The sequence below is a fragment of the Pseudorasbora parva genome, chromosome 25 (assembly GCF_024679245.1).
Source record: "Pseudorasbora parva isolate DD20220531a chromosome 25, ASM2467924v1, whole genome shotgun sequence".
NCBI lineage: Eukaryota > Metazoa > Chordata > Actinopteri > Cypriniformes > Gobionidae > Pseudorasbora > Pseudorasbora parva.
Window position 1 is genome coordinate 28,222,261 of NC_090196.1, and position 13,785 is coordinate 28,236,045.

Below are 13,785 nucleotides of genomic sequence, written 5' to 3' on the forward strand. Positions count from 1 at the left end.
TGCCAGACTACTTGAAGAGCATATCTAAATTTGCCGGAAGATGTCTGGGTTTTTCCAGGCTAGTATTTGTCCATTTGTGTTTTTTTAATGCTCTTACAACTGTTTTAATTATCCTTGCTATTCTTATTTCTCATGCATGTCATCACTATTTTAATTCATTTTTTATGTAAAGCACTTTGAATTGCCATTGTGTATAAAATGTGCTATATAAATAAACTTGTCTTGCCAATCAACCAATCAGATTTTTATATTTTCAGTTTTCACATTTATATATTTCATTTGCAATGTTATATGCTCTTGTCGTTGTTACTAGTTTTTGTTCTTTTTAAATATTACTAATTAAGTTTAGTTTATTTTTCTGTAATCTTTTTGTCCGGTTAGTAATTTTTAGTAAATTAAGACATTTTTCCATTATTTCCTAAGGCAACATTTCTAATCTTTTAGTTTTTCATCTAACATTTCTATTTTATCGCTGCTTTACTTCAGTTAACAAAAAATGTGTTTAATAGTTTTAGTTACCGATAGCAATCCCATGATTTTATTCACCGGGATGGGATTGGATTGTCAAGCCATATGATTATGTCAGCAGAAAAGAAAGTTATATTATTTCATAACATTTTCAGAATAACATGCACTGATTAATTATGCACAATAAGATTTTAAAAAAATGATGATTTCACATCTTTGTTGAACTTCTGCAGGGCTCCTCACAACCAGGAGCGGAATCGCTATGGCGACGTGCTGTGTCTCGATCAGACTCGTGTGCGACTCAAAACGAGGAGAAATGAGGTCTGTGCCGTCTGATGTCATAAGACCGATCCGCACTAATGTTCAAAAGCGTTTATGTTTCAGAGAGATTCTCTTCTGCTCACCAGGGCTGCATTTATTTAATCAAAATTACAATAAAAACAAATAATATTGTGAAAGATTATTAAAATTTGAAATAGCTATTTTCTATTTGAGAATAGTGTAATATGTAATTTATTCCTGTGATCAAATCTGTATTTTCAGCATCATTACGCCAGTCTTCAGTGTCACATGATCCTTCAGAAATCATTATCATATGATAATTTGCTGCTCAAGAAACATTTATGACTATCAGTCTTGAAAACAGTTTATATTTTTGTGGAAACCATGAGACTTTTTTTCAATCTTCTTTGATGAATGGAAAGTTTAAGAGCAGAAAGTTTAATTTTGTAACATATGTCGTTGCTGCCACATTTGATCAATTTAATCTCTCTTCGCTGAATTATTATTATTTATTATTTTATATAAAGTTAGTGACCCTATTTTGAATGGTGGTATAACATTGATCTTTTAGTTTTTCCCCCCACAGAGATCAGACTACATAAATGCCAGCTTCATGGATGGATACAAACAGAAAAATGCGTATATTGGGACACAGGGTAAAAAGAATCACACAATTTATAAACTTAAATAGATTTAGTGTTTCGATTTTTAACCCGCGCTGGCATTGATGCATCTGTTGTTTCTGAATAGGTCCACTGGAGAAAACTTATGGAGATTTCTGGAGAATGGTTTGGGAACAAAGTGTGCTTGTCATCGTCATGACAACAAGGTAAGACTTCACCCATAGGCTTTGTCCGAAATCACACACTCTCTTGAGTAGGTACTTATTTTGAATAAGTACTTGCTTTGTAACCACTAAGAAAAGAAGTTTCTATACCTGGGGTCTCCAACCTTTTTTCATTTGAGAGCTACTTTAAAAAAAATGAAAGTCGCAGAGAGCTACTCATGTTATACAATACTTAAAACTCGTAAATAACGCATCATAATTCTCATATTAACAACTATCCAAACTGTTTTACACTTGAAAGAGTGTAGTAGTAGTTCCAGTAGTCGGTACCAATACCATAAAAATTTTGCCAACACCAAAATGTTTTTTTATTTTTATTTTATTTACCCATATAAAAAAATTCCAATTAAATTCAATAAGTTTATTATTTATGATGATAATAATTATAAGTAAACAACACATAAACATTTAAAGGCTGTTTGCTGTTTAAAAGTAAATATTGTTTATAAATAAAAGATCAAGGGAAAAATAACCATCTAGGCATTATCTTTATTATTAGTAGTAGTAGTAGTAGTAGTAGTAGAGACGTATTATTACATAGAAACGTATAGCCAATGCCGCATGTAGCTGATGTGTTTTTCCATCCTTCTACCCATGAAAGTGCTCTGGAGCGGCCGTTAAACCCGTGACTTCCCACCTATGAACTTGTTTTAGATCGATGTACTCCCAGTTACAAGTTCTGACATCACATAGCCCGCAAAACAACAATGTCAGCCCCTACAGATGCGGTGTTTAGGGAAGTTGTACATCAAAATCCAAATTGTTTATTAAAATATGCTATTGACGTTATTTATCTGTTATGTTATACATTATTTGCAGCTTTTCTAGTGTTAGCTAGTTTTCAGTCCATTGAGTGCAAGAATAATAATACCAAATACATTTCTAAATATACAAATAATGTAAAATAAAATGTATAACAGCTTCTCTTGCCTTCCTCCGTTTCCCTCGAATAAACAAGGAGTACGCAATTTTACCGATAGAAAGGATGGTAAATGAGCATAAGCCCCATACCGTCCACCATGCTTTATTTACACAGGGTGTCCTTGGGTCCTTACAAAGTCTTAAATAAGGTTTTCCTTAAAAAAGTCTTAAAATGTCTTGAATTCAGTTTCGATGGGTCTTAAATATTTTTGGTCACATTACCGGGAAAATGTATCCAGTCTGATGGACACAGGGACTGTTATCATTGGACAAACCGCAGATTTCCCCCCGATGTAGCGTTAAGCCGGGTGCACACTGTGCGATTTTGGCCACAATTTGGCCATCTGAGACAAATTTAGCAAATCCTAAAAGATTCCTCTGATCCTAGGCTAAAATCTGACGTCTTAGGTCGTTAGTTTGACGTGTTCACCGGCAGCCGATTAATGAGCGCTGCGATCAAATTTTACCTCTGACGAAATTCTGGCAGTGTCAGAAGATTTGGCACACAATCCTGCAGTGTGACTTCTCCTACGATGACAGTCAAATATCTCCGTTTTTCAAGACAAACTATGACCAAAACGAGTGCTAGAGATTTCTTTGTAGCCAGCATTTCAGTCCCGCGTGTAATGCAGCTCACTGTCACCGAACGCGTCATTCATTGATGATATAAAACTCCGGGTGAGTTTTCTTGCGCGCGTCAGTTTTTAGCGCGCCTTCACTATCGTGCAGTCTGACATTAATGTCAACTGAGATCTTACAGTGTGACATGGCGATCATGTTCGTACAGTCTGACAAGGGACATTCGCAAAGGATTTTGAAAAATCGCACAGTGTGCAGGACCCATAAGTTATGCATCGTCTTCAGAGAGAAGTGCGGTGGCAGAATCAAGTCAAACTATTGTTTCTGATTGAATTCGTTTCCATCCCAAACAGAAATACGATTATTTTTTTTCCCCCATTGGCAGATTATTTTGCTTGGAGACCCCTGATCTATACAGCACAAGTGTGTGTCGTATGAATGCAATCTGGACGAACTACATTCTTCATGATAATTCTGTCATCATTTACGAAATCTTTATGACTGACTTTCTTCTGAAGTGAAATAAAATGTTTTGATAAATATTGGTAACCGAACAGGTTCCCATTGACTTTTTGTCTATTTAGTGGAAATCAATGGGAACCAGAAACTGTTTGGGTTCAAATATTCCTCAAAATACAGGTTTATTAAATGAGAGATTTTTCCTTTTTGGGTGAACTATATTTGTCACATGCTGTTTTTCGCCTACTGTATAATAGGGAGCCAGAGAGTTTTCCATAGCCAGACTTTTTACTATCACCAGAAGTCTAGTCCAAATTGCCACTTATTCAGGCCAAAAAACGCCCACTTAGACAGGAAGAGATTTTCTGACCAGCATATATGAAGTGGCAAACGTTGTTTTATGTGATTTTTGTTTGAGCCATCAGATTTTACTAGAGAGCAAAATATACAGGCTCGGATTAACACAGTGTAGTGTCTTAGGGTGACCACATTTAAACTGCCTACAAAATAAATTTGAAATTAAATAAAGTAATGAAATATAAAATAACACTGAATTGTTTTTAACTGTATAAATGGATAAATTACTGCCTTTAAAGCTAAAGTCATCCATTCAAGAGCTGTGAGTATTTTCTCTTTGCCTTTTGTTTGGTTCAAATTAAAGGGTTAGTTCACCCAAAAATGAAATGTATGTCATTAACTCCTCACCCTAATGTCGTTCCACACCCGTAAGACCTCCGTTCATCTTCAGACACAGTTTAAGATATTTTATATTTAGTCAGAGAGCGTATCTAAGTGTATGCACACTATACTGTCCATGTCCAGAAAGGGAATAAAAACATCATCAGTAGTCCATATGAGACATCAGTGGGTTAGTTAGAATCTCTTGAAGCATCGAAAATACATTTTGGTCCAAAAATAACAAAAACTACGACTTTATTCAGCATTGTCTTCTCTTCCGCGTTTGTGTTCAAACCTCAAATAAAGATTCAAACGGTTATGAATCAGTGAATCGATCAATGATTCGGATAGCGTGCCAAACTGCTGAAATAATGTGACATTGGCGATCCGAATCATTGGTCGATTTAGTGATTCATGACCTTTTGAATCCTAAAAATATAAAATATCTTAAACTGTGTTCTGAAGATTAACAGAGGTCTTTCGGGAGTGGAACGACATTAGGGGGAGTCATTAATGACATCAATTTCATTTTTGCGTGAACTAACCCTTTAATTTCTCAATCGTCAGCAGATTTATTAGACGCTGTCCCTTTAAGACAGAAGGCAGATCTAATGATAGTTTATCGTCTTTAAATTATTTACACCCATTTAAGATATAAACTGTGTTTAAGTAAATACTCTCCAAGCCGGTCATTATGACATTTGCTTTTTGTTGTGTATTTGATGGTTTAGACGTGCACACGAAACTTAAAATATAATATGCAAGTGCGTTTCGCAGCAGGCTCATAAGCCAGCTGCCTTGAACTTGGAAACCGTTTCTATTGCACAGATTATTGTGCTTTTAATATCTCTTTTTTACAAATGCAGTAAAGACTGCATTTGACAAAAATCCCAGATCTGACATTTAATTTAATTTTAGGCAGTTTTGTATACCCAAGGCTTGGTTTACATTAAAAAGACTCAACCCTCTCCGGACTCGGTCTCTGACCCTTTCCGGACTCGGACTCTGACCCTCTCCGGACTCGGTCTCTGACCCTCTCCGGACTCGGACTCTGACCTTCTCCGGACTCGGACTCTGACCCTCTCCGGACTCGGACTCTGACCCTCTCCGGACTCGGACTCTGACCCTCTCCGGACTCGGTCTCTGACCCTCTCGGGACTCGGACTCTGACCCTCTCCGGACTCGGACTCGACCCAGACTCGAATGAGCCGGTCTCGACTACAACACTGGGAGAAATTACAGCGCACAGCTGTGAAGGGATGGAAGTTGCGCTCAACGGAACACAGTTTATTATAGTTTTACCTCACATCATATTTTTCTAATTATTGGAAGCCAAAATCGAAAATAAAATAAAATGAATATCACATCCCTAAAGTGTAAACAGACTAAATGGGGCACCTCCTAATGGCCGGTGCCCCAGGGCACTCGCCCAATCCCGTCTATGTATAATCCGGCCCTGAAAAAATTAGTTCACATCTACTTGCTAATAAATGTCGCAAAACTCCTAAATATTCTTACAATCTATAGAAAAATAGAGATTCAGAGCAGACATTGGAAAATCCAATGACTAATTTGTACCCATTGTAGCAATCTAGGAACATAAATATAACTTTGTAGCCTGGTGAGCTGATAAAATGAACACTGAATTGTTTTTAATATGTAGAAGTCAGCCAGTCAGATTTCAGACGACTCTTGCAACGTTTGTGTACAAAATGCATCCGAATTTAATGATGCTCTCCCTCTTGGACGCTGTGACGCTTTCAAAAGTGATTCGGTAGAACTGATCTGTACGGATATCAGATTATAGCTGTGCCATATGGACTTCTGGAGATCTGTGTGTGAATGTGTGTTTGCAGGACGGATGAGGGTGGCCGGAGGAAGTGTGGACAGTACTGGCCCCAGGAGGAGGGCGGTCAGGAGGTGTATGGGCACATCGCCGTGGTCAATCACAGAGTGGACAACCATGCACATTACAACCAAACCACACTCGAGCTGCACAACACAGAGGTAACAAATACACTGCACTGTCCGTGTTTTATATCACATGACGTCCATGTTTTTCAATGAACCACCAGTCAGTGATTATGATTTCATATATGGGTAACACTTTAATTTAGGGTCTGTTTCTCACTATTAACTAGTTGCTTATTAGCATGCATATTACTTGGGTATTGGCTTTTTTATTAGTACTTATAAAGCACATATTAATGCCTTATTCTGCATGACCATATTCTACATCCCTAATCCTACCAATACCTAAACTTAAAGGGTTAGTTCACCCAAAATTGTAAATGCTGTCATTAATATTTGCCCTTATGTCACTCTAAACCTGTGAACTATCCCTTTAACCACTACCTTACTAACTATTATATAGTATAGAATGTAGGAGTTTAAGACAAAAGTCAAAGTCAAGTTATTTGATACTGAGAATTGGACCCTAAACTAAAGTGCGACTCATATATAATTTATATAATGATTTCAGTCTCACAAAACCACCTTTCATACTGTAGACAGTGGGTACGGAAAGTATTCAGACCCCCTTAAATTTTTCACTCTTTGTTATATTGCAGCCATTTGCTAAAATTATTTAAGTTTTTTCTCATTAATGTACACACAGCACCCCATACTGACAGAAAAACACAGAATTGTTGACATTTCTGCAGATTTAAAAATTGTATTAAAAAAGAAAAACTGAAATATATTACATGGTCCTAAGTATTCAGACCTTTAGCTGTGACACTCATATTTAACTCTGTCCATTTCTTCTTATCGTTCTTGAGATGGTTCTACACCTTCATATGAGTCCAGCTGTGTTTGATTATACTGATTGGACTTAATTAGGAAAGCCACACACCTGTCTATATAAGACCTTACAGCTCACAGTGCATGTCAGAGCAAATGAGAATCATGAGGTTAAAGGAACTGCCTGAAGAGCTCAGAGACAGAATTGTGGCAAGGCACAGATCTGGCCACGGTTACAAAACCATTTCTGCTGCACTTAAGGTTCCTAAGAGCACAGTGGCAGCCATAATCCTTAAATGGAAGACGTTTAGGACAACCAGAACCCTTCCTAGAGCTGGCCGTCCAGCCAAACTGAGCTATCGCGGGAGAAGAGCCTTGGTGAGAGAGGTTTTCTACCAAAAGAGAAAACACAAACTTAAGCGCATTTAACGATGGAAACATAATCAGCTTTAAGATCTTTTGTAAATTATTCCAAGCAGAGGAAGCTTTATATTTAAAGCCTCTCTTTCCCAGCTCTGTTCGAACTTTAGGGTGTAACAAATCATTTGAATGAAGATTGTAACAATTTATATTAGAAAAGCTGAGAGACAAGATGGAATTAAACCACAAATAGATATATAAATGAAAAAATACCAATTAAAACTTTGGCAACTCAGCTTTATCATTTAAAGTGCAATGATGTATTGATAGCTATAACCAGTAATAAAATGTAAAGCGCTATGAAAAACGGTATCAAGTTGTTGTTGTTTTAAGTAATGTACTGAGGCATTTATATGAAGCAAATCTCTATAATCTAATAGTGGTAAAAAAAAAATGTTGCAGATACCAAATATTTACTTGCACTTAAAGAAAATATGGATCAGTTTCTAAAATAAAAACCCAATTTAAAGCTGCACTATGTAACTTTTCCATCCGCTAGAGGGCGCCTATCTTAGGACATGTGGTCTTCACCTCACAGACGGTGGAAAAGAATCGGGATTGGACTCAGGCAGAAATCATGTTGATGGATTTGGTTATTAACGTAACTGTAGTGTGAAGCAGAGCAGGACCGAGTGTTGTGGAGCTGAGCAAGGCTGCTGGAGCGATTGTTACGCACAAACACGCCTCGCGAGCAGTGGGACTTTTATTATGAAGGGTCACAGTCGCCGGGCGCTATTTCAGCTTTTAAATTCCACTTTTATGTTCCGGCTGTACTTTTATATCATCAGCAAAATTATTGCAAATATATAATAAATGTTTAGTTTATCTGACTGTGAAGAAAAGTCAAGAACTTATTTTGTTGTTGTTTTTTCCCCTAGACATTTGAACAGAGACAGGTGACTCATTTTCAGTTCCTCAGCTGGCCTGATTACGGGGTCCCGTCCTCCGCACTGTCTCTGATTGGCTTCCTGGGTGCTGTGAAGCACCAGCAGCAGTGGGCGGTCCAGGCTTTCGGTTCACAGTGGAGAGGTCATCCGCTCGGCCCGCCGATGGTGGTCCACTGCAGCGCTGGCATCGGCAGGACCGGTCAGTTTTGAAACGCATCACAAAAACAAATTTACATATTAATGAGGAACTTAAAGGGACAGGCTGCATCTGAAACCACATATTTCCCTACCATATAGCAGGCAAAAAACAGTATGTGACAAATTAAATTAAATATACAGAAGAGTAGACAAAAAGTACTTGGATGACCTATTACGTCCGACGAGATCCTGAAGTGCGCATTTGACGGACACTTTCCTATCCCATGAGGCCACATGAGAGGATTTGAGCTCCGTTAGGTCACATGATAGACAACATGGCACATGTAGTTCATCCAGATTACATTTATACTATATAGAACTTTTTTAGCGGCCGTGGAGTAATTACTTATTCAAAATAAGTACCTACTCAAGAGATTGTGCAATTTGGGATGCAGCAATTTGCAATTTGGGATGTCATCATTTACTAAACCTGACTGACTTTCTTTTGTGGAACATTATATAAGATTTTTTTAAAGAGATTTCCTTTGGAATGCAATGGAAGTCAATGGGAACCAGTTTGGTTACCAATATTTCTGTAAAACATCTTATTTCATCTTCCACCGAAGAAACTCAGTCATATATGTTTAGTAAATGATGACACAATTTTCATTTTTGGGTGAACTATCTCTTTAATGGCTTACCAGACTGACCTCTTCTCCCCGCAGGTACATTTTGTGCGCTGGATATCTGCCTGTCCCAGCTGCAGGATGTCGGGACCCTTCACATTTGCCAGACGGTCCGACGAATGAGATCGCAGCGTGCCTTCAGCATCCAAACACCCGAGCAGTACTATTTCTGCCACACCGCGATCCTAGAGAACGCCCAGAGACAGGGCCTGCTTTCAGCCAATCAGTGAGCAGAAGGTCCCACTTATAGCCGGAAAGGCCTGCTCTTTCCCAAACATGAGACGGGGCTCGTTTTTGGTCGATCAGCGACTTTGAGACAGGATAACTCCCAGTCAAAATCACTGGGTTTTTGATTAATCTGTCACTATTAAAAGAATGGCAGCATAAAACGTAAACCATAAATGTCTCTGTTTGAGGGGGGTGTCTAAATGTTCAGTGATCCAGCTGTAGCGTAGTCTAATGTAATGTTGTGCTGCATTTTGTGCAGTTTACTCTCTGAATATCACATGAAGCTTTAAATCAACCGTGCTCAAATGTGATTCAGGACAAACTTTGGAACCCAACGTACGATGTCTGGTATTCGATGTCATTTTGTCACACTGTAGGTGTTTCTACTCAATGACGCCTCAGACCAACAGTCCGTCATCATGTTTTGAAGGGTTAATTCACCCAGAAGTGTAAATTATGTCTATATATAAACACACACCCTCATGTCGTTTCAAATCTATTTTTTCTTGCTTTTTCACAAAAGTACAACTTTAGTAGAATGTTCCAGGTGCTCTTCGAGGGATAGGTCACCCTAAAATGAAAATGTAGTCATCATTTATTCACCCTGGTGTTGTTGTAATGCCATATGCCCTTTTTTCTATTGCGCACCACTAACGGAAACAATGTCCCACTCGCACTTGTTCATATAATGGCAGTGAATGGCAACCAGCATCAAGCTTTTTAATAAAGATATGTCCCATGTGACACGTGCCATATATTTTAAGTGTTCTGTGGGTAAATTATATGAAATGTATTCTATAATGAAGAGTCCTCTGTGCACGTTCATGAGACTATATTAGTGCCGCTGTTCACTCCAATTTGCGCAGAAAAGGCAAGTTGTGAGAAATCACGATTAATGAATATGCGACATACTAAGAAATCCCCCAAAAAAGTATTCACATACTTTCCCCACTGAGTAAAATCTCTCCGGTCCGGATCTGTCTGATGACCGTCAGAATGGCAGTTGACCGATGGGAAGAACGCGATAACTTCTTGTTACTACGAACAGAACGGATATATTCACCTCAGAGACGTTGTTACATGGATTGTACTTCATGTCGTGTATTTATTAATCTTGATTTTGTTTTTTGTTTTTATACAACTTGCGTGCTTTTTCTGGAAGAGTGTGAGTGAACTAAACCCTAACAGTTGTGCACAGAAGATCGACAGCCAAAATTAGGATTTTTGTTGTACAATTATTGCCGTCAAATTGATTAACCGCGATTAATCACATCCAAAATATAAGTTTGTGTTTACATAATGTGTTGTGTACTGTATATAATTAATATGCATATATAAATACACATGCAAGCATGAATCTGTTATATATAATGTGTTATATATACAGGCAAATATTTATTAAATATATGGTATACATGAATGAGTGTGTATTATAATATACAGTACACACACCTATATTATGTAAACACAAACTTTTATTTTTTAATGCGATAAATCATGATTAATCATTTTGACAGCACTATACATTAAATTGCATATAATACATCCCTAAAACACTTGGAAATATGAAAGGTTGCATGGGATCATTCTGTGATGCTTTTGTGTCTTTAAAAAAAAAAAAAAACCTTGCTCCTGGTTGCTTTTCACTGCCGTTGTATGTACGAGTGCAACCAGGACATTTTTGAATCACAAAAGGAGATTTTCTTTTTTTTTAATGAATGAAGAGCAAACGGCATTACAACAACACCAGGGTGAGTGGCTTGACTTTAATTTTAGGGTGAGCTATCACTTTAACGAAATGCAATGGTGGTGGATGTTGTCAAGCTCAAAAATGTACAAAAATAACACCATTAAAGCAGTCGTATGGAATCATGTTCCCCTGTCTCCGTTAATGGAGTCGTTTTATGAAAAAGAGCAGCGTAAATATTCTTCTGCTCCTCAAGAAAGAAAGTCATCCAGGTTTGAAAAGACATGACGGCGAGTAAATAAATGAATTAAAATTGAAAAGTTCGTTTAGTTCTCATTTTATACTCGTGTTCGACCCACGGTCATTGCACACTTTAGATTTTTTTATCTGTTCGCTGGATTTGAAGGCAGATTTATTGCCCGTCTGTATTTTGTGCGTCAACTTTTCGGAAATGTCTCATGTAGTTTGCAGGACTTTTTTTGCAGTAGCATCTGAAGGAGGCAATCGTAGATGATGGTTTAGATGGCCAGGGTGACGAGAAGTCTTCTCAAAACCGGTTGGATCCGGAAACCTCTATAATGCAACAATTACTCAATTGATATAGTCTTTCATTAGTGCGGTGTAAATGTGAGCTGGCTAGATCAAGTCATTTACACTTTGTAACGGTTCTGTCTGTTAATATTGTACTAATAACCTGTTTAAAATATCTACAAGCTCCTGTAAAGTGCATTTAGAATCGCTTTTTTTTATTTTGTTGTGGGTTGAAAGTGTCTTTGCTACTGAATTCATATTGAATTTTCTTGTAGTGAAGCATCTCTACACACCCCGATGATTTCAGGATCTGCAGTCCTGCCTCGACGGGCACAAAATGTGACCAAGTGTATTTTTCTATTATACCCACGCTTTGTGTCCTTACTTATTACTCCCAAATATATATGTAAATTATATTTTCTTTTATATCCGATTTTATCTTTTTTTGTTTCTTATGTAAATGGAAAAACTAACCTGTAATGTCAAGCTTATGATTATCGATAAGTTTGCAGCGGTTCTGTTAGAAATAAAGTGCTTTGATATGCAATTAAAGAGCCTTATTCCACATGTACGTTTGGATTGAGTGAAATGTGCAAAGACTGTACAGCTGTCTCTCATTCTCAGAATAGCACTGTCCAAACTGCAATGTCATTTAAGCAAAACCAAATCAAAACCATGTGTTTTAAAATCTATTAAATTGAAAAAAACTATTTACTGACTGAGTGTTTTAATTGAACCTTTCATGACTGGATTAAAGGTCTTGTTGTAATTCCTAACCAGGTGTATGTTAATTATTTTTTTTATCTTATTAAAGGGATAGTTCACCCAAAAATTAAAATTTTCATTTATTTACTTACCCTCAAGCCTGTATGAATTTCTTTCTTCTGCTGAACACGAGATATTTTGAAGAGTATCTTTCCAAACAGTTGGTGGACCACATTGACTTCGTAGTATTTTTTTATTTAATTTTTTTCAGTGAGTAAAATTTTTGGTGAACTGTCCCTTTAATTTGCTCTGTTATTCTTTGAGGAAAGAACACAAAAGTTGTTTTTAAATTTGGGTGTATAAAATATACTAGCTACCTAATGTTTGTTTGTTCTTTTACCCGTAGTGTCCGTTTTAAGAGACTTGATCAAATTTTGCATTATCATAAATATTAAAAAAGTATAATATAATTTTGGTGTTGAAATACAACAGAAAAAGTTAGGAAACACTGCTGCGAGAGATTAAAATTTTTAATAGCACACATGAAATGTCCCTACAAATGTTGAGTGGGAAAACTAACAATCGTAGGCTCTTTAAACTAAGTAACGGCCCGCTCTTTAATTAACGGCCTTCGCTTATTTAGCCAATCAGAAACGGTCTTTATCTGTCAATCATTTTTGCAAGGGCGGGGTTTTGTTGAGGGACGTTTTCTAACGCTGCTGGAATTTAAAGGGATAGTTCACCCAATTTTAATTCCGTCATTAATTACTCATGTTGCCCCAAACCCATAAGACCTTCGTTCATCTTCGGAACACAAATTAAAATATTTCTGATGAAAACCTCTCTTTAACAGAGGTTTTTAACACTTTCAAGGTCCAGAAAGATAGGAAAGACATGGTTAAATATAGACCATGTTATGAAGCGATGAGAATACTTTTTGCACAAAAACAAACAAAATAACTACTTTATTCAACAATTTCTGCTTGTCTGTGTCCTACGCAGTTTATTGGTTAGTACCTGCGTCAGCATCACACGCATGCGCCGTGGTCATAGAAAATATATGAACGACACGACTTCATTCTCTTCCGCTGGAGTTTTTAAAGGCTCCGGAAGTCTGAATATGGCGCTGACTTTGCGCAGATTTGGGACAGAGTCTGCGCAGTAGTGATCTCGGGACCGGAATCTGCGCAGTAGAGAGCAGGAAGTAGAGGCGCGATATCAAAAGCCCGCCCACACTCTCAGATGCAGAGCAATTCATTATGTTGGTGTAAAATAAACATGTAGAAATGAAAGCTAAAGCTCCAATCTCCTTCCGAAAATCCAGAAAAAAGTCTGTTAGTGCTTCATCTTCAACATCACTCAGAGAAGACGTCGATCTCAGCTGTCAATCATGACTTTACTCAAATTATATAGCATCAAATAACTAAAGGTATTTAAAAAACGAACACTTGAAATGAAATCGTGACGAAAACTGCCTACAATGTCAGTCATTATTTGAAGTGTAATTTGATTGTTTAGTTTGTCTCG

General features: G+C 37.3%; 1 protein-coding gene across 1 annotated transcript in view; it reads left to right on the plus strand.

Moving 5' to 3' along the window:
• ptpn9a (protein tyrosine phosphatase non-receptor type 9a) overlaps nucleotides 1–11,841 on the plus strand; it is a 34,362-nt gene extending 22,521 nt beyond the window's left edge. The window contains exons 8-13 of the mRNA XM_067436129.1: nucleotides 702–789; nucleotides 1,337–1,406; nucleotides 1,501–1,579; nucleotides 6,091–6,241; nucleotides 8,275–8,482; nucleotides 9,147–11,841. Of these exons, the coding sequence (XP_067292230.1) occupies nucleotides 702–789; nucleotides 1,337–1,406; nucleotides 1,501–1,579; nucleotides 6,091–6,241; nucleotides 8,275–8,482; nucleotides 9,147–9,337 (787 nt within the window). The 3' untranslated portion in view covers nucleotides 9,338–11,841. The remainder of the gene's footprint in view (nucleotides 1–701; nucleotides 790–1,336; nucleotides 1,407–1,500; nucleotides 1,580–6,090; nucleotides 6,242–8,274; nucleotides 8,483–9,146) is intronic.
• Nucleotides 11,842–13,785: the final 1,944 nt, after the last annotated feature.